The sequence below is a fragment of the Anopheles aquasalis genome, chromosome 3 (genome assembly GCF_943734665.1).
Source record: "Anopheles aquasalis chromosome 3, idAnoAquaMG_Q_19, whole genome shotgun sequence".
Lineage (NCBI taxonomy): Eukaryota > Metazoa > Arthropoda > Insecta > Diptera > Culicidae > Anopheles > Anopheles aquasalis.
In genome coordinates, this window is record NC_064878.1 from 31,384,168 (window position 1) to 31,404,095 (window position 19,928).

The 19,928-nt window shown below is 46.2% G+C and overlaps 1 protein-coding gene across 1 annotated transcript in view; it reads left to right on the forward strand.

The window, feature by feature from the left end:
• The first annotated feature begins 3,302 nt into the window (after positions 1 to 3,302).
• The window catches only part of LOC126576950 (protein jim lovell), a 30,877-nt gene continuing 14,251 nt past the window's right edge, over positions 3,303 to 19,928 (forward strand). Inside the window, exons 1-3 of the mRNA XM_050238271.1 lie at positions 3,303 to 5,378; positions 5,484 to 5,876; positions 11,212 to 11,361. Coding sequence (XP_050094228.1) covers positions 3,470 to 5,378; positions 5,484 to 5,876; positions 11,212 to 11,361 — 2,452 coding nt within the window. The 5' untranslated portion in view covers positions 3,303 to 3,469. The remainder of the gene's footprint in view (positions 5,379 to 5,483; positions 5,877 to 11,211; positions 11,362 to 19,928) is intronic.

Sequence of the window (19,928 nt, forward strand, 5' to 3'; positions counted from 1 at the left end):
AATGAAAGAAGCGTACCGGAAAATAATTACAACGAGTGTGTCGTTTGCATTTTCTTGGCCTTGGTTTGGTTTCGTTTCGTTTGGCCGTCTTTTGAACCACTTGCCGACCCGCCTCGACTACGTTCCGTCTCTAAACTCATTTGTTTGAACCACCACCACCCAAGGGGTGGGAGAGGATGGAGCTTTGGTATCAATGGTCTGGATGTGGTGGATGTCCTTCGAAAAGGATACGTACGTGTGTCTGAGTGTCACGCTGCATTTTGTCAGGTTCTATTTGCTCTAATACCACGATGGCAAATGCAGGCCCTTAGTGGCTCTGGCAGCTGACAGTGAACTGGTCAATGGATACAGACAGAAGCTGTTGGGTTGTTTGTGTCTCAAAAAGGGGTTTCTTTTAATAATTCGCTGATGCGATACCTTTTTGTATTTGCTAGGTCAGCATTAATGCTCTTCTCAAAATCCGAGATGAATTCGATTTCAGTTATCGAAATGATCTTGAATAGGTAGATTCGCATTATCCCGTTTTTAGACTCGTCCGCTTCCCCCTGTTGGATACATTTACACCGTGTCCAATATATTCGCATACACTTTTTTGCTGGGCGATTTTGGTATGTTCACAGCACCTAGTTCAAATATCAATATTGTTTTCTGAAAAAGTAGTGTTTACTGAACATTTTGGCAGTTGAATTGGTCTGTTTTATGTATGGGGTCTAATTTTAATAACCATGAATCAATTACGTGCCTGTGTTATAAAAAAAGTTGTTGGATAGGGAGCCCTATTTTAAAAACCTTGAAGCATCTTGGAATCAAGCGTGATTTCGTACATCGAACCATTAAAAGATAGCTTGAGACTTCCTCTTTGAATTACAAAAAAAGATCGGGGCGAAAGCGGTCGGCTAGTACTGGAAAAGTGATCAAGACCGTTCGGGAACGTGTCCTCAACGTTCGACACGAAAAATGGCTACAAATTTGAAAGTTTTGATATCAACTACGTATAACTTTTTTAAATAGGAGCTAGAATGTAATTTTTATGAAAAATTGAGAGTTCACGGAATTTCGGAAGCTAACCAACTGAAAAAGAAACGAAACAGCAACTCTTCATGTATCGCGGCACGTTGGGCTCGACTTGAATTCTCTGATGAAAAGCCTTTTTGTTCTAGAGCAAACTTGTCATGTCCCAAAACGATAGACTGTGGTCCAGAAACATTAAAGATGTAGCAGATAACCCAAAAAAACATTCACAGGTTTTCAAAATGCGACTGGCGTGTTCGTTTAGGGTGGTATTTGCCGGCACTGCAAATTACCCCTATTTTTTATAAAAAAATGGTGGAAAAAGATATCTAATGAAGAAAATGGAAAAAATTAGCGTGGAAAGATTCTACGGGAACAAAAATTATGTGTTCCAGTATGATGGAGCGCACTTGGAGGAGCAATTTTGGTTTAAAACTGGTGCCGGGACAATTGAACAAGATTTGTAGACAAGAATGAATGGCCTCCCAGTTCACACGATCTTAACCCGTTCGATTTTATCGTTTGTTCATACAATTATTGAGCCTAAACGAACAAAAATCGTCTAATTTTATTCTGTTTGAAGCAACGATTCCAAAAAAATAAGAGGAAATGTCTATGAAAGTCATCCGTGCCACGTGCGTTGGACTTTAGAAGCGGTTGAAGCTCGCAGAAAAGGGTGGGAGGAGGGGTAATTCCGAAACCTATTTTTTAATTGATTAGTATCAGTTTCTCTTAACAAAAAAAACTCTCTGATGATAGAAAATGGTAAGAAAAAGAACCCTTAAGGAAATATAAATGATTGAATTTGTATGAAAATATATTGGACACGTTGTATATCCATTTACTATCCCAACGCTTACAAAGCGCCCAGAAAAACTTGCACCAGAATACTAGGGTAAATCATTTCCCCAGAAGCTAACGGTCTTGCACTATGCGAGAAATCAATTAGAAAATGCCACTTTTAAACTTACATAAACCACTTAGGAAAGCAACAACTAGCCCCGATTCTTCCGACCCGTCCAACGGACCGTAGTGCAAGTTTGGAGAAAAGTTTCAAATTGAAAACGGCAACAGTGGCGGTGAAAGAGTTTTATGCGACGTTCGTTGTTGATAAACGATCGTGTGCAGCTTATCTGAGCAACGGCCGCTCCACGGGCTAGTTGTTCGATAATTGAAATGCTGCATTGGATATTTCGGTTCATCGCAGGTGAACTGTCGATCAGCCCCCGGTACAGACTCGCGTTCGCAAACACGAGGGTTTTTGTGGAAGGAACGCCATGACGGTGACAGTGCGAAAGTTATAGTTTTGAAAACGCTCCCACAGTTTTCCGTCATCTTTTGCGACGAAAGTTTTTTGCAGATTCTTTAAAGCGCCACACTTAAAACTTTGTCACCCGCGAGCATCGTTGGCTACCGAGTTGTTAGTCGTTCATTCATCTGACGAGCGCTGTGAAGAGAGAGAGGATTCATATACTATAGGAAATGGGGAAGGGTATTCATTCGCTTTGAATCAATTTCGCTCAACAGCAAACCACAACCAACTCAAGCCCAGCATTTCACACAAAAAATGGCGCCGCATTTTCCTCGGCATTTTTTCTTTCTTTCTGTCTCTCTCTCTGTCTTGTTGTTTTGTTTTTACACTGGAAAAACTCTTACAAGTGGCTACAGTCCGGTGGGGTTGCAGTTCCTTTTGCTATTGCTTGCCTGTTGGTGCTGGTTAAGGCCCGCCGCAGACGTAAGTAATATGCAATCCCCAGTATGTGAGTGCAGACGACGCTGGCGACGACAGCCACGAGAGAGAGAGAGAGAGTATGGAAGGCCCATCCGGAAGGCTGGCTTTTCTTTTTCCGTGTTCCCTGGCCGTGGCCAACCGACCGCATGGACGGGCGAGCGTCTTTTTCAGACGGGCGAGCCGTCAACCGCACTGCTCGATGTAACAAAAGACACAAATATTACCGCAAAAATATTTTCCACCCAGCGGCCCCTGGCCAAGCTTCGGTGGCTGCATTTTCCTTAGATTCCAGGTTTCCATTTCCATTGCTCACGTGTGTCTGTGTGTATGAATGTGTATTCAGTTTGCAATCGTATTATATCGCATCTTGTTCTTGTTCTTCTACTTGCAGCACGGCGCAAACACAAGAGATTCTCACCCGGCGCTGAGCTGAAATCCATAGATCAGAAGGATCGCCAAGGAGAAAACCGGAGCTGACAGGCAACGTTCTGAGGTGGCTCGCGATGAACGGAACCAGAAACTCCCAAATGCAACGCAGCAAGAGTCGAAAGTAGTCGCCATCGCCAGCAACGATAGGAGTTGAAAGGAGGTGCCGAATGTACAACAAAAAGAAATAATAGAAGACGCTCCAAGAACCTTTCGCAGCAGCAGCAGCAGCAGAAGGAGGAAAAGCAGCAGCCGTTTATCTCGCCAGTATTTGCGGCACCATTTCCCACACAGAGCGCGATGAAGGAACCGTTTGAAATCATGACGGATCAGGAGCACTACAGCCTTCGGTGGAATAACCATCAGAATCACATCCTGCGTGCATTTGACACGCTGCTGCAGACCAAAACGCTGGTGGACGTGACGTTGGTCTGCGCCGAGACGAGTATCCGGGCGCACAAAGTGGTGCTATCGGCGTGTTCACCCTTCTTCCAGCGTGTCTTCTCCGAGACGCCCTGCAAACACCCGGTGATCGTGCTAAAAGACTTCCGCGGATGGGTCGTGCAGGCGATCGTGGATTTTATGTACCGGGGCGAGATCAGCGTACCACAGGAGCGGCTCTCGGTGCTAATACAGGCCGGTGAGTCGTTGCAGGTACGCGGACTGGTCGACCATCCGGTGGCCGGTAATACACCGACCCCGGCACAGTCACCGGAGGACTTTAGTCTACTCGAGAGCTCTCTCATCTCACCCACGACCCCCTCGTTACCTTCGCCCAACTTCCCCCACGCCAACCATCAGCTACCGTCGGTGTCAACGAGCCTGCGGCCGCAGCATCATCATGCGGCCACCAGCGGGAGTACCAGCACACCGAAGATGCTTCTACCGCCGCAAGTGTTTGCCGATCCCGCGATCAGTCTGCCGAGTGCGGAGCTCTGCACCTCGCCAATGCCCCGGCGGAAGCAAGCGCGGCCACGGAGACGCTCCGGGGACTGTGCACCGCAGGATCTGAGCAGCAAACCGACGACTCCCGTCCCGCCACAGCCCGAACTGGACGATGACGAGCAAGAGGGCAAAGAGGAGCCAGAGGAACGGGCGGAGGACACTGGTGGTGATGAGGAAGACATCGAAGGGCTGGAGGAAGAAGAGGACGAGGACGACCACGACGACGACGACGAGGAGGAGGAGGAGGTGGAAGCGGACGATCTGAAGCGTATTCTGTGTCGGAGTCAATCGGTCGATGAGAAGCTCGCTGCGATAGTGGCCAAGGAGGATCAACGGAGGGCCCAGTCACGGGGTAGTGCGGCGAGTGAGGAACGACGATCACGATCACTGCACAAAGCACCGGCCGGAGCGCGCAAAACCGGTGCATCGGGCAAGGCTGATCGGAGTCGATCGAAGGGTGACGATGGATGCGCCCAGATGCCATCACTAACGCCCTCGTCATCCGGTTCCTCGGTTTCCGATGGACCCGAGAATCTGTGCATGAAAAAGTCCTCCCCGAGTTCCGGTTCGAGCAACAACAATCAACATCCTGCATCGATCGAGGGTCCGGCGAATAGTGATCGTCATTCACCGGCCGTCATTCGCAGCACGAGCCGGGACGGGAGTACACGGTTAGGGGGTGATGGCATGAAGGACACCCCTTCACCCCTTTCCGACCCTTCCGGTATTGGGCGGGGGTTGCTGTCGCTGAAGGACATCCGCCATTTGAACCGGGCAGCACTGAACCGTTCGCTGGGATCACTCTCACCGCCACCATCGTTTGCTTCTTCGCTCAACAACAACCTGCATCCGGCACTGGGGCTACTGAGCCACCATCATCTTCACCACCATCACCACAATGACGCGAAACGGGTGAAGATGGAACATCGGGATGAGGAGCGATCGTCGTTGTTGGCCCACGATGATATGGAACCGCCGCACTTTCTAGATCACATGGATCTGGCCCTCGGAACGCATCAGCATCCGCTCGCTACTCATCCACACCTGTCCACACACCACCATCTGCGGGGCTCCTCGCCACAGCTCCGGCCACCACCGGTGTCCGCATTGCTCGAAGGCATTGGCCCCGAGAACAACAACAGCAGCAGCAGCGGGGGTAGCAGCAATAGTAAAAAGAACAACGGCGGCGGTGGCAACAACCACCATGGCAGCTTTCTCCACCACCATCACCATCACCATGGTAACGCGAACAGCAAGCACCATCATCAGCATCATGGCCATCCACCCCAGCACCATCCCCATCATTCCCATCTGCAGCAGCAACAACAGCAATCGACGACCGCCACCGGAAGTCCAGGGGCGCCACCGAATCATCCGACCGGCAACGGAGACGGTCCCGGTGGCCCCTTGTCCAGCAACAATAGCAACAACAACAACAACAACAACAACGGTAGCAGCAGCAACGGAGGAAACAATAGCAACAGTAGTGGCAGCAAAAACAATAACAACAACAACAACAACAACAGCCTGCATCATCCCTCGCACCATCCGCAGCACCCACACGGAGGTGGCGGAGGAGGTGGAGGACCGAAAGGATCCACGGGTCCAGGGAGTGGGCCGAAGGATTTTCTCCACAGTCCCACCCTGAACTTTCCGCCCTTCTTCAACCACTCGGCGGATGGGCCGCCGAGACCGCCGCACTCGCCACTGCCCTTTCCGCACATGCCGTCGGTTTCGTCGCTGACGCTCACCCCGCCACACAGTGAGTATCGTTGCTTATGTGCATCTCAAATCCTTATCGGCCGTCTGGTCCGGTGAAAGCTTTCTTCATTTTCGCTACACAATGAATTCGTCTTTGGACAAAATGGGACACATCATTTTAACACTTATTGGGTCTATTCTGTGACGCGTTATGATTTTGTTTATAAGTGTGCTATTGCTTTTCAGTTGCTTCCATCATCTTTGTGCGTTCATTTACGTTCTATAACGTTTACGCTTTTCTGGCTGGCTATTATTCTGTATGTTTTATCAACAACCCCACTTCTTTTGTTATAATTTTTGTTTCTCTTGCTCTTTTGAATTTACTTATTAAATATAGTGAATTCAGGCCATAAAAGGTTCATTTTACGGTTTTCTTATGACAAAATTTCGCTTTTTTAAAGTATAGCCTTTGAAATATTAGGAAGCAGTTTGTAGAAAATATTTGATAAAAGAAAGCCATGATTCAGTGAGAGGAATGCCTCTAAAAATGCACATTTTACGATGTCCGTCGTAGCTTCATGCAGGAGCATCTCAAATATGCAGCTCTTACTTCTTTTGTTAGCTGAACGATTTCACTTGGAACTCCGGTCGAGGTTTTTATGTGTAATTCTAAATTTTAGACGTTTTGGCTTCATTTTAAAGTTTTAAAACTTATTAATCTAACTCCTTCACGGAAAACATGAGCTTTACAATTGTACATTTCAAAAGCATCAACAAATTTGATGCAAACCGCACATTGGTAGCTGCATATAAAATGCATATTAAACGCTGAAGAGCTCATACAGATGGGCAAAACAGTTTTGTTAGTTAGTTAGCTTCAGTTTCCCAAATGGAAAACGCACTTCAACCTTGCGAGATGCAATTGAACAAGTGTAACGTGCTGTATTAATCAGTTTTGTTACGATTGATACAAATCGTTTCCATGATAGTTTTGATAGCAAAGAACTTTTTTAATATTCTTTCCATACACGAAACAAAAAGAAATCCCTTTAAATCAGTTTCGTTTATTCAACTACAGGGTGAGACAAAAAAACTGCATCACATTTAAAACGCCATATATTTTTCATTTTTGTTTGGAATTTTTTGAGTAAAACCAAAAAAACGTCGGGAATTTCATAAACTTTCAGAATCAGTTCAGTTTTTTATGGTATGTTACTGTTTGGGTGAATTATGATCTTGAGACGGTAGAAGAAACCATCGCTCGTTGCCCGCAGAGTGCTTTGTGGTATTTTGGCTCATTCTTGGAGAAGCGTTTGCTAAAGCTGGTCAAAACTGTGTCATTTTTTAGGTCTAACCTTGGCCTTCAAAATACCGCAAACGGAGAAGTCCTGCGCTTTTTGCGCCCATAGATATTGACAGCCAATAAGACATGGAAATGAAGTGTGAAATGTTTCTTTACGCTAATCTCATGTCTCGGTTGCTTTGAGGGAAGGTACAGAGTCCTTTTGGAGTCTCTAGGGATTTCGCATGAATTGTTTGCATTTCTAGGACTGCAATGAACCTTTTAATAGCTTTAGAAACATTAATTTGTTGATTTATATCGGATCCACCGAACGAAAATGTGCGAATAATGCGAAAAATTGCGTGTTATCGCATCTCAACTCATTATCAACCCGGTTTATGCGTCGTGGTGGCCAGCCGAGGTTGTAAATTATCAGCTGACTTTCCTGGAAACTAAATCCCATATTTTTTTTCGTTTAAAAACTACAGGATAACGAATGGTTTCTCATCAAAGAAAACAAAGTTCAGAATTTCATCATTTGCGGCCAAGCGAAGCAAGGCCTCTTCACGGTCTCAAGACCATAATTCATCCAAAAAGTAACATACCGTAAAAAAATAAACTGATTCTGAAAGTTAATGAAATTCCCAACATTTTTTGGTTTTATTCAATAAAATCCTAACAAAAATGAAAAATATATGGCGTTTTAACTGTGTTGCAGTTTTTTTGCCTCACCCTGTATAGGTTAATTGCTGAATAAACCATTATAAAAAAGGTAAAAACAGTTGAAAAACATACACAGTTACAAGAAGCTCGTCACAATAAACATTAACAACTACTTATGGTCGCTGAAGTTATCATTAACTACCGGCTCTCCTCCTTCGCACAACAGTACGATCAATCTATTCGAAGCGAAGTGATCCATATTGCTTCAATTCTCAGGGAGTGAGACCTCTCCCTCTGAAGCCCAACACCGCGTGGCCATCGACAGTCCCGAAATACAATGTGCTACAATTGTTGCAAAAAGAAGAGAGAAAGAAAAGCCGAACAAATCCCCGTTAAACAAAGCAATGATATGGACACCCCTTGCTGAGGTCGAACTGATTTAATGACACCCGGGTATCATTAGAAGCGGACGAACGTGCGGTGCGTTGGGTTTGAACTCATCTTTCTTCTTTTCTGACCGCCACCCCCCTCCCTCCCCCTCGTCTTCCGGAAAAGCGTCACACGCACATCCAGCCCACTTATGTGGACCTTACCCCCCCCCCCTCCCCCCTCCCTCCTTTCTTTAACACTATTTGACCCACGGAATATGTTCCACTGATGGTGGGAGCGAGAGGGTGGTGGTGAACGTTGACCCACCCAAAACTCACCCTCCATCGCCACTCCTCCTCCCCGGGGAGCAATAAACATAAAAATTAAGATATTTCCCCATTGTTTTCCGCGCCGAATTTCGCAGTATCCACCACATCCACGGTACTGTGGCGCCATGTGACCACGATGCTGCGGCCGCTAGTGCCAGTCCGATCAACAATGACCATATAAAATTACATATTTTACCATACACGCTTCGGAGGCGCTTCCTTCCCAAAAATTTTCTCCACACCACCCCGCCTGGCTCGTTGGTGTGCTATCACTCTCGACCATCGTCCGTGGGGAGGGGTGGGGTGGAATTGGTGGCACACCAACGCATGAATGATGACCTGCGTTCACACACTGGCGGCGCGGTCCCAGTGATAATCTCGGTCGACCGAAAACCTCCCAAAAAAAAAAAACAGATGCGAGTCGTGGCCGCACGTAATTAACGCACTTCAAGAAAGTGTCTTCTTGTCTGGGGTGGAGTGAGTGGGTTGGGAGTGGGAGTAGTGCTGCTTGTGGTCCGAATCCCGTTAGCGTTCTCACCTGCAGGGTTCTCCATCCAGCACCCATTCCCCATGATCCGCTCGCTGCTTGAGCATGATTAGGACGGGAAAATGTCTCCTTCATCCCCCTCCCCACCAGTGCCAGGGGGTGTTATTATTTTTCCTTTGTTTTTCAGTCTAACCAGCACCCACACACTCACGGAGTGAAGAGGGCGATTGTATGTGAGGCGTTTTGTTTTGAATGTTTTGGATCTTCAAAATTACACATACACCCTCGCACACACAAGACCTTTTCGTTCAGGGGAGTTCACACACCAGGTTGCTGGTTATGGATTTTCCTTGGAGGGGGGGGGGGGGGATCTTTCGAAACGTCCGCGCATTTTTAACGCGCCGTGGTCAGCGCCGCAGTTCTGACCCCTTATGAGCGTGGAGCGGCCGAACGGTACGGGGGGTGGTCCATTCATTCATTTTTACACCCCCCCCCCCCCCCCCACCCAGAGTGGGGTCGCGACTTCATTTCATCTGTAATTTCGCAGACTTTTCGGCTGTGCTCGGTCTCCTCGGGGGTTTTAATGTATGTGAGATAGTGAATGTGGTGCGTGTGGAGGAAAACCCTCCAGCTGGAGGTGAAATCTCTTCCAACAAACCAAAAAAAAGAGAACCTCCCAAAAAACAAACCACTACCGATCGTGGATCGAGGAAGGGGGGAAGGTGATCCCCCCTATGTGGTGTCTACAGCCTTGCGGTGGTGGAGGCACTTTAATTGTGTAGATTTCACGCGTCTCGTGGGACTCTCGCAGTGGCCGCGGAGGGACGGAACGGGGATTCATTCATTGCGGGTCTCCGTCAGGTTGACGAGACGAGGAATGCCCCAAGTTGAAACGGTAACATGTTAATACCTATTTGAGGGGGGAGCTTTTGTTACACCATTTGAGACGCTACTCGGCAAGCCCCGTTCATTAGGGGGTTATCAATACGTGTATTGTTTAGAATTTGCTTCGTTTTCATTCCATTTCTATGTGCAATTGAATATTTTGTGCCTAGGATTCAGGAGCACTTCGAGTTACATACCAGAAGATCAATTTTATTAATGGTATACCGCAAACAGTAAATAATTTCGAGAAGAAATTAGGTCTAATTTTATTACAGCGGCAACACATCAACTTAGTAGTGTTTCTGCAAGAAAGAGGCCGACATCTCGAGTATTAGTCGCGAATTCGGACCAAAAAGTCTTTCCAAGAAAGGAGTCGAATTGTGATATTCTACGGAATCTATTTGATTAGCTAGATGAAATGTGGATCTCGGTGATTGAAAAGAAATTGTACAAATATACAGCAGTACTTGTAATACTGTTCCATGCGAATCAGAGCGTAGAAGTCTTCAGTATTTATAAGAGCGAGATCTATGAATTTGTTTGCTTTCGATAACGTACATTATTAGTGTGTTTCGAAATTATATGTGGTCTCTCTAGGGACTTGCAGCCTATTCAAGGTCTGCAAGTATAGATCCTTGCAACTATTAAATATTTGCATTGAAAAAATCTGTTTAACGAACAGGTGGCGCCACTTATTAGGATAATGGCTCTCAGCCCTGTATGTTATATAGTTTTGAAGAACAAACAATACCTTTACATCGCAATAACTACTCATAATATTACCTATCACCTATTTCCTTTCTCGAGCTAATAAACATCGAGTTATGTGCCCATTTTATATGGAATTTTGATAACCTTTTTTCATTTGAAGAAAACTGAACGTCAACAGAACGTTCTCGTTTGATTGTTGGAGGTTATTTTGATCATGACACATAAAGAAAAGCAAAAACGTGTTTGAAAGGTTTAACAGTGGAGATTTAGACGTCAAAGGCCAAAGAATGTTTGTTCGTTTTTGTTGGACCATAAAAATCCTACTGTTAAAACATTAAATAACTTCATTACACTCAAAAGGCCCTGCGTTATCCATATCTCTTTGGGCAGTGATGCCTTTCTATCAATAACATTTGTCATTGGCATTTTTTTAGTTTATGAAGTTGCACGCCTAGTCAAATTAACTCGGAACAAGTAAGACCAAGATTTAATTTAATTTAATTTAATTTATTTGATTTAAAAGTTAACGGGCCTTAGCCTACGGCAAGATGCGATTACTGCCACGTTGTAACAAATGAAGCACGAAATGCTCTGCGACGCTCATACTATAATCATTTCAGTGCGCCTAATAACCTTACGAATGACCAACGTGATTCTTTCCTCATTCCAGTGTTCGGACTAGACTCACCGCTCGGCCTGTTCCCCCCGGGTATGGATCCGGGCAAGATCTACAGTCCGCTGATGGAAATGTCGGACCCGCGCGGCATGCACCACGATGGTCCACCGTTTCTCAAGAAGAAAAGTAAGTCCACTGTTTGCTGTGCCCTTCCGCTTGGCCACAATCGATTGTCACTCAATTTCAGGGAATGGCAGCGGACGCCACATGATGGCGCATTACATTTTATTTGATCACGCAAAACATGTGTTATTGTCACTCGTACACACTCGCTCACACTTGTCAGTCCCCACCTAGGGTGCCTTACCCTGCCAATGCAACACAACGCAGAAGCAGCACACGTCTAATGGAGCGAGAAAGTAAAACATTAGAAAACGAACGTTACTTAATGTGTGTCGCTCCGTGTTGGCAACATGTTCCGCGTCGCTGAATATCCTATAGTCGGGAACATGGGGACCGCTGGTTGGCCCCTTTTCGATCAAGTCCATTTCCGCGTTTTCTTACCGACGCGTTGCCGTACGAGACCGGATCACGTCACGCATGATCTAGCATCACCCCCGGGGGGGGGGGGGGGGGGGGGGAAGAGTCATCTGGCATCTGTTTGGCCACCGTTTGTGCGATCGAGGAAGCGGTAACAACGATCGATCGATCGATCGGTGTTTTGGGTTATCAACAGAGACATTAGCAGCCTCACAACTTCGCACTAACGGAGAAGATCGTTCGGGACACCAGAACTGGGCCAGCAGCAGCAGCAGCAGCAGCAGCATGTGTGAAGTTTCACACTGTTGTACCCGTCCGGGAGCACGATCGATGTGTGCCAGTGTCCATCCGCTTCCGGTCAAATGGCGACGCCGATTTTCTCGCACCTTTGATCGCGGAAGAACGGTCCAGGTTTTGCGTACCAAACCGGACTAGGAAATGACTTCTACTTTCGATTGTCCAAAGCGTGGGAATTGGTGCCATGGTTTCGACAGCTCGCCGCTCGCCTGATGTGTCGCCTTTGAGGAATTGCAACGAGAATGTAACATTAAACCACTGAAGAGAGCTAGAGCAACAACGTTCTGCCGGCGTGTTCCGGTTTCGTGGCAAAAAGGAAGGAAGCGAAAGTGCCTCGCAGACACATTGGGCCGACCGTCTCATCATGTTGCTCATAATGAGCTCACAGTGAGGCGTCTGAAGGGTAGACACCATGATAGACGCTTGTCATTTCGTCGATTGTTGAACTTTGTCTTTCAGTGGCACGTCCTCACATCTTAAGCTCCGTTTCGGTACGTTCCACCGTCCGAACATTCGGATGTAAAATGCTTCAATTACAGCGCGTCAAGATACACACGGCGCAAAAAGATACACACGGCGACAAAAGAAAAGGGTCGATAGGACGAAGCGGAAGGTGGAATGAAAACGGAAGCAGGAGCTTTTTCCATTGTGGTGCTTTACTTACGTCACGCCACCACATGAGCGTACATCCAGTATCTAGCGTATGTTTGAACGTGAAAAATGAAGCCCTGAACGCTCTTCTCGAGACGCGACTGACGGTATGGAAGGAGTTCGTAGTAAGTTTTTCTTCGCGATTTGATTTTTCTCACCACAAAATGTGTGAGAGGAGTGCGTGGAGTGCAGAGCAGAAAGTGGCAGCAGGAAGAAAGTTCCGTTCAAAGGGAATCGTCGTCGTCGTCGTCTGTCGTCGTTCGTTTACTTCTTCCAGTGACAAAACAATTATTCCAAGCCGCCGCTGTCGCTCTTCCCGGTTCTCGTGACCGGTTACGAAAGGGATTATCTTCGGTGCTCCTTCCGATGCATGATGTTCGAGATCGAGATGCCTTTCATGTGGTTCACCGGCAGACACACTCCGACCGAGTGCAGTGCGTCTTTTGCTTTTCCCCCCGCTTTTTGGCAACGGGGCGCACTGTTCCGGTTCCCTCTTTATTTGTGTCGAAGCCACCGAGGGCCACGCCGTTTGCCACTTTTTTTGTGCATTTTCCACTATTCGAGTTGGTCGGAAAACACGAGGCAGCGGGACAGAGAATGGGAAATCGTGAGTTGGAATCGATTTTTTTTTTGCCAATCGTTCGTCATAACGCTCCATTCGCCGTTCCCCGGGTCAAATGCTCCGCGCCACGGACGCCACGAAGCGATGTTGATTTGTTATTTTTAAAATTTCGATTAAACAATTTCGCTCCGTTGTCGTTGTCGACATCATTTTCCATTTGCTACGTTCGCCTGCCCCCCCAAACCCCGTCATGTATCCTAGGCCGCACCAGGACAGTGCAACCCGGTGTCCTGGTACCCCTTTTCCCTTTTTTTTTTTTTTTTGGGTGGAAAATGTGTGGAAGAAGGGGCCCATCATATAGAAACCACACGGTCTAATATGTTGTGCATCATAATGTGCGCCAGCCAGCCAGACCTGCAGGCCGGAAAAGTTCGTTGTTCGCCAACTTCCACTTGCTTGGCACATATACTCCTGGTTCTTTTTTTTTTTTGTTTGGTGTTTTTTTGTATACTTTTTGTTAAATATATCAAACGAAGAGCTCGGTGGTCCGTATCGGTGACTGGCGGTAGAGGCGGAACGAGGTGAAAAGCGACCGAGCTCGAGTTCTGCTCGAATTGGCTCCGTTGTTTCCTCACTATTTTTCCCCGTCAGGCCTTTTGCCTGTCTCGCACCTGCATCCGATTTTGCGTCGTCGTTGCCGTCGTCATCGGCGTAAGATACCTTTGGTTTTGCTTTCTATTCGGCACCGTTTCCGAATCGGAACGCTCGCAGGCAAATGGGAAATGGAAAACAAATCATTCGGATCATTCGTGTGGCAAGCAGCGGGTACCGGTAAACCGGATCTGGAAAATCGCATCAACGCTAACGCCAGTGGAACGAGAATGAGGAAATTGGGAAGATTGGATTGAATGTTGTTTTTTTTTTGTGTGCGTTTGGCTAATTGGCCCAATAGTCTGGCCTGGCCGGCCTTGAGAGCTAAACGTCTTTAGATGGACCATAGAGTCATAGAAAAATGCTGCGTGCGCGAAATCAAACATTCAACTAAATGCAAACTGTCGGCGCAATCCGCATCCAGGATCCGGCTGCACGTCAATTGAAGCATCGACCTGGATTGTTGGCGACGTCGACTCTAAGTGGCCACAATGCTACAAACAATAGTACATGACACGACTGGGAATGACGGTGAACAAATAAAACGAAAAATCCAAAATATTTTCAACAATTATGCCACATGCCGGTTCCCGGACCTCGCCCTCCCGGGTTTAGAGCCCCATTTTACGCGAGTCCTGGACTGCATTAGAGCACTTTTATTGAAACCCCGCGTTACCCTGGTGTGCAGTCGGTGTTGGATCCCTTTTTTTTATTATGTTTTGGATCAATTTCCGTGTCAAAAATCATGATTTTATTTGATGCATCTTCTCCTCCTGCTGCCGTTCCATGACTTCCCGAAGGCAGAAGCTCTCGAGGACCCTCGAGGCGCACCCCACAGGCGCCAACCAGGCCAACAACCTCTCCTAATCAGAGGTGGTACGGCTTTTCGAGGATCGGGAGCAACCAGAGGCCCCAGAGATTCGCTAATATCGCCTTTTTCTTCGTTATTATTTATGTGTAGCGTCCAAACTGCGCCTGGCCTGCAGCCCCTTTTTTGACAGAACGGAACGGAATTTGTTTAGTCTATCGATTTTCTGTCCACTGTGGGCTCCTCCCCGGGTTGTATTAGGTCCGTGTTTTTTCGCGGGGCACATGAAACGAGCAGCAGCGAACAGGAACACACTCGTATACTCGATGTTTATTTATTTGAATTTCGTTTATCTGGGGTCCTTATTTTTAATTGTTGTTGATTGCCTACCGAATGAAAGGTGCAATGCTACAGCGGCAACTAAAAAACACATTCCGGATGCATTGCTCTGTGCCCTACTCGCCTTTGAGGTGCAATCGGTAATGGGGTTTCCTCGTGAAAATGCTTCAACATTGGGTTGGAGCAATGAATGATATTCGGTACAAACGGGACAGCAACGTCAAAGTCATTTCAGTTTGTTCTGAATTGTATAATAATTATGTGCATAGCATTACGCGTACAATTCAATTGGTCTGAAAACTGTCAAGACCTTAGAAAGTGTTTTTTTTCCCTCAAAACATACTGTGAATCATTTTTATCAATTTCATATCCAATAACAATGTTGTTTGAAAAAAAAGACCAAAAAAAACATTAAAAAGAATGTTGATATTATTTCCTTAAAGTTATTGAAACTCCAAGCACAAGAACAATGTTAACAATTCATAATCGTGGACTCCGATACCTAAATATCCTACAAATCATTTATCACTCATCAGTTTAAACCTCATAGACACCTTACAACATGAATACCACCCAAGGAATCATGCTTCAAAACGGATCGCGATATGTTGAAACGACATCTCGCTGAACGAGGCCGCGCAGACCACACACGATAAGAACAACCAGAACGAGCGCTTATCCCTTCCGCGGATGTCACTTGCTGTCACTAGCATTCACTAGCAGGGCTCCTGGTATTCCTGTTGTGCGCCCTCATCGCCAACGATCACTTGAAGCTATCGGAATGGTTGATCTTTCCTAGCTGCTGCTCCCTTGGCGACTTCCGCGATCGCGAACATATAATCCACGACCCAGTGTACGACAGAAAAACAGGTTGCCGATCGCCCTCGGTATCGAGCAATGATTTTCTCACAATTAATTATCAGAAATCTCCGGGGTCGATAGTGATCGTAGTCTGTCAGTTGAAGTAGAATGCTACACCGAATGGAGATTGAATGGAGATCCGTTCCAGAAGCTAGAGGGCCGATACGTTGCGTCTAGCACACAATGTTACACAAATCTCCCCACCATCTCCACCGAGGGGGAGCAACAGAGGAGACATAAGCGTCATGTCATGGTTGCTGCTTAAACCGCAGAAGGATAACAATATCCATCGTTACACCATTCACAGAGGACGCGGTTTTGTGAGCGACGACAACGGAACAGCGGCAGCAGCTGTTGCTCAATGCTGACTGATTGATTCGCGAGAGGCGAGAAAACATACGCATAAGAAGTCCATGCCCTAACCCCGCTCCCAATCGATCGCGGTGCGGTGCGGTTTCCACTCCACTGCCAACAACCACACGATCCGATCGATACACTTCTTCTCACCGCATGATTCCTGTGGACCTTGTGCGTGGAGCGCTGAAAAAGAAATTTACGCTTTCAAGCATTAACCGCCCCACTAGCCGTATGCTGTAAAATGCAGCATATTTATGTGCTTGTGCTTGTGCGGTGGAGGTTTTCCACTGCGCGATCGTGCGACGCAGACCCTCGAAGGCCAAACATACAGCGCGGCGAAGTGAAGTGGGGAGGGTCGTTAATCGCTTGTTTTAAAATCCGAACAAATCAACCGTTGGTAATGGAGTTAGCCACCGAAAAATAGTGGACAGCAGGAGTGGTGCGAGAGGGGAATTGTTGGTTAGAACACGGTTGAGTGAACGGAAGCAAAGAACCACATGACAACGCGACGGCAGCGACGGAACGGATTAACACCCGCACGACCTGTCCGCAAGAACAGGTTCCGCCACAAAGCCACGGCCGCTGCCGATACGGATCCGGACAGCAGGCTATCTTCGGATCAACAACGTCACGACACTCATGTCCACGAATGGAAAAGCTACTCCGCCTCCTCCTCCTCCTGCGCCAGGGGGGGTAAAGTGATGATCGTTATTAGTCAATTGTCACTTGACATCCCGAAACCCAAAAGTTAAATGACCGTAAAACAGTCAACCGGTGGCTGGCCGCAGGAACCGGTGCAACAGGATTAGGGAGTGGAGGAAGGGAGGGAGGAAGGGAGGGACAGCGATCACGAGCATCATGAAGCTCTTAGCGGTAATATGTGTGAACTCACAATGAACACACAAAGCTCCTGGTTTCCTGGTCTCCATCATCCTTTCCTTTTCCATTTCTCGGGATGGATCCAGAAACCTTAAGCCTTAAGCAGCCACTTCTCTTCACACCGGGTGCGCGCAGCCCCAGTCTCCCCAGATTGATGTACTGTAATATCAACAAAACCAACCATAAATCACATCAGAAAAGAATAAAACGATAATTTATTATCGCTCATCCCCGTGTGGCTGTCGCGCCACCGCGGTGTAAGTTGCAACCGTTTTTTTGATATTGTTTGTAGAGGCATATCAGCGCTTGGCATATTCACACACCGTGACTGTGTCCCGCCTCCTGGTTTGGGGTTTCTATTTCCAACGACGCGTAAAGGTGATCCTATTTCTCTCACCTCCTCACCCAGCAACGCCGTTGCAGCCAACAGCAAAGGAATTACTGTATCTGCGATGGCATGCGATCGATCTGAACATCGGATCCGATTTCATCGTGCGCTACGCTGCTGCCTATTTGGCAAATGCACGAGGTGGCCTTTGTCTGGTTAAGTGGACGATTGATAAAGGAATTTGTTCATGGTAGAATGGTGGGCTGGCCATTGTGCCATTGCCACAGCTTTCCATAGTGTCCCCACGAGCTCAGAACGGATTGGAATTTAGAACAATGTTGCTGTATGATCCTGCACTGCGCCTGATTCTAAGCCTATGTAATGTAAGTGAACAATCGGAGGGTAATTTGTTTATCGCGATTCTAACATTGCATCGATCTAGTCGTAAGGAATTTTCCGAAAAAGTCTCAAAGGGGTAAATGCTTCTCCAGTTATGAAAGAGTTTTTCACCAATTTTACATGGTCTGCCGCAAAGTAAACAGGACTTTTTACATAGAAAAATTTCTGGTGGTGCTATCCTAATGTGGGTATTCTTGTTTGAAAGCTGCATCTATGAGGGACTTTCAGTCAAAATTTCATAGTATATGGTCCTCTAGAAGCAATCAAGTGATAGTATGTTTGGGTGGTCGGTACAAGCCTTCTGAAGGGCCAAAATATCAGCATAACGTTTTCCTTTCATCCGCAAATGAAGTTTACCGAATACTTAAAAATCAGGAAACCACATCAGGGGATTACAGGGAAGGATTTTTCAATAAAATGCAGTTTTTGGCCAAAAAACAGTGGTGAGCGTTGAGCGATTAGGCAGCGCATTATCGGCGCAACATGCGCCAACTCCCTTTTTCACAATATTCATGCCTAATGCGACAAATGCTATGCATTAAAAGCTTCATAACACCAAGATAATATATGGGAAACCATTGTTTGACCCGCTAGTTTGGTTAATTTTGATAAAATCCCGCACTTCTTTCGATGCTGCCAGGCGTAATCACGATCCTGGCTTGGTTGACATGAATGTCGTCGTTGATGTCTTCACGACCGGTTTTAAAATGCGTATACCACTCATAAACTCTGCCACGAGATAGACAATCATCACCAAATACTTTTTGCATCAATTATGTAAACGTTTTACCGAGTTTAAAAGCTAAACTTTATACTGGTTTTTTGTTGAATTATCATTTTTGTACCGATGACCTAAACATACTGTCATTTTAATTCAATAACTTCGCTTCTAGACGCCCAAATGCCATGAAATTTGGACTGAAAGTCGCTCAAAGATGCACCTTTCGAACAGAAATGCCCACATTAAGATAGCGCCACCATGTATGTTATTGGTCCTCCCAAAAACATTAAATGGAAGATTTAGGTAATATATTGCTTGGTTCAAAACAAGGTGTTAGCTGATTCTATTTAGAGTTATTTTGAGAGTTTAAAACTACAAGCAATGCAGCTGTTTACTGAACTTGTATCCATGCTATTAGCATTCAAGCAATAAAAGATAAATTTCTCCAACATTTTCGGCGAACATCATTTGTGGCATTCACATTCCAAATAGCTGGCTTTTTTATTTCCTATTAATTGCATACAGCAATAAAATTAATCACAACATTCGCCTCGAATAATATCTCAAATTTTCAAAGTTATAACATAGAAAATTAGGTGGCTATATCAATTTTGATTAACTTAACGTTGAAAATTCTCGTTTCAAGCACCGAGAAAAGTAGTTTTAATCATACAGCATTTACAATTTGTTGAAATATTGTGCCATTTTCCAAAAGCAAAGTTAAAGTTTGGGCTTGCTTCATGTGAGTGCTATATCTTATTTAAAGGATCAAATTTAGTAAATCATTTCATAGAAAATGGTTTAACGCAATATCGCACGCACCACGATTCGGGCTATATTCAAGAGGAAATGACAAACAAACACTTACTCTAACCAGCTCCTAAGCGGTGCCAAACGATATGATCTCCAAGGCGCCAAGCAGGGAGTTTAGCATCATCATAAATGTTTTAAGGCACTCATGAAACCACCACATGAGCTTGCGGGAGGTGGTGCATTAGCGCGTGTAAGTTGTTGGTGGTGTTGTTTGCCTTTCGATACTCCCTTGCCTCATAAATCAACCGGCAACACCCGGCCTCAACATCAGAGTATCATCAATTCTTTGCCACTAGTTAAAAGCTGTCAAAAACTCGTAAACCCCTCACGGTGGAAAGGAGGAGCTAAACGTACGGTCCTTTCCCCCCTTTATGTTCGAGGCTCAGCTCAGTTCAGCTCAGCTGCAAATTTCAATCAATTTACACCCGCAGACTGGTGTGCGGTACGCACCACCCCAATTTGTCACTGGTATGAGCACTGTTACTGTCCTCGTAGCCCTGGTACATGTCGTGAAGCGCTTCAGCGTCTAGCGTGAAAATCTCTAAATCTCGTTAATTTTCTTCCA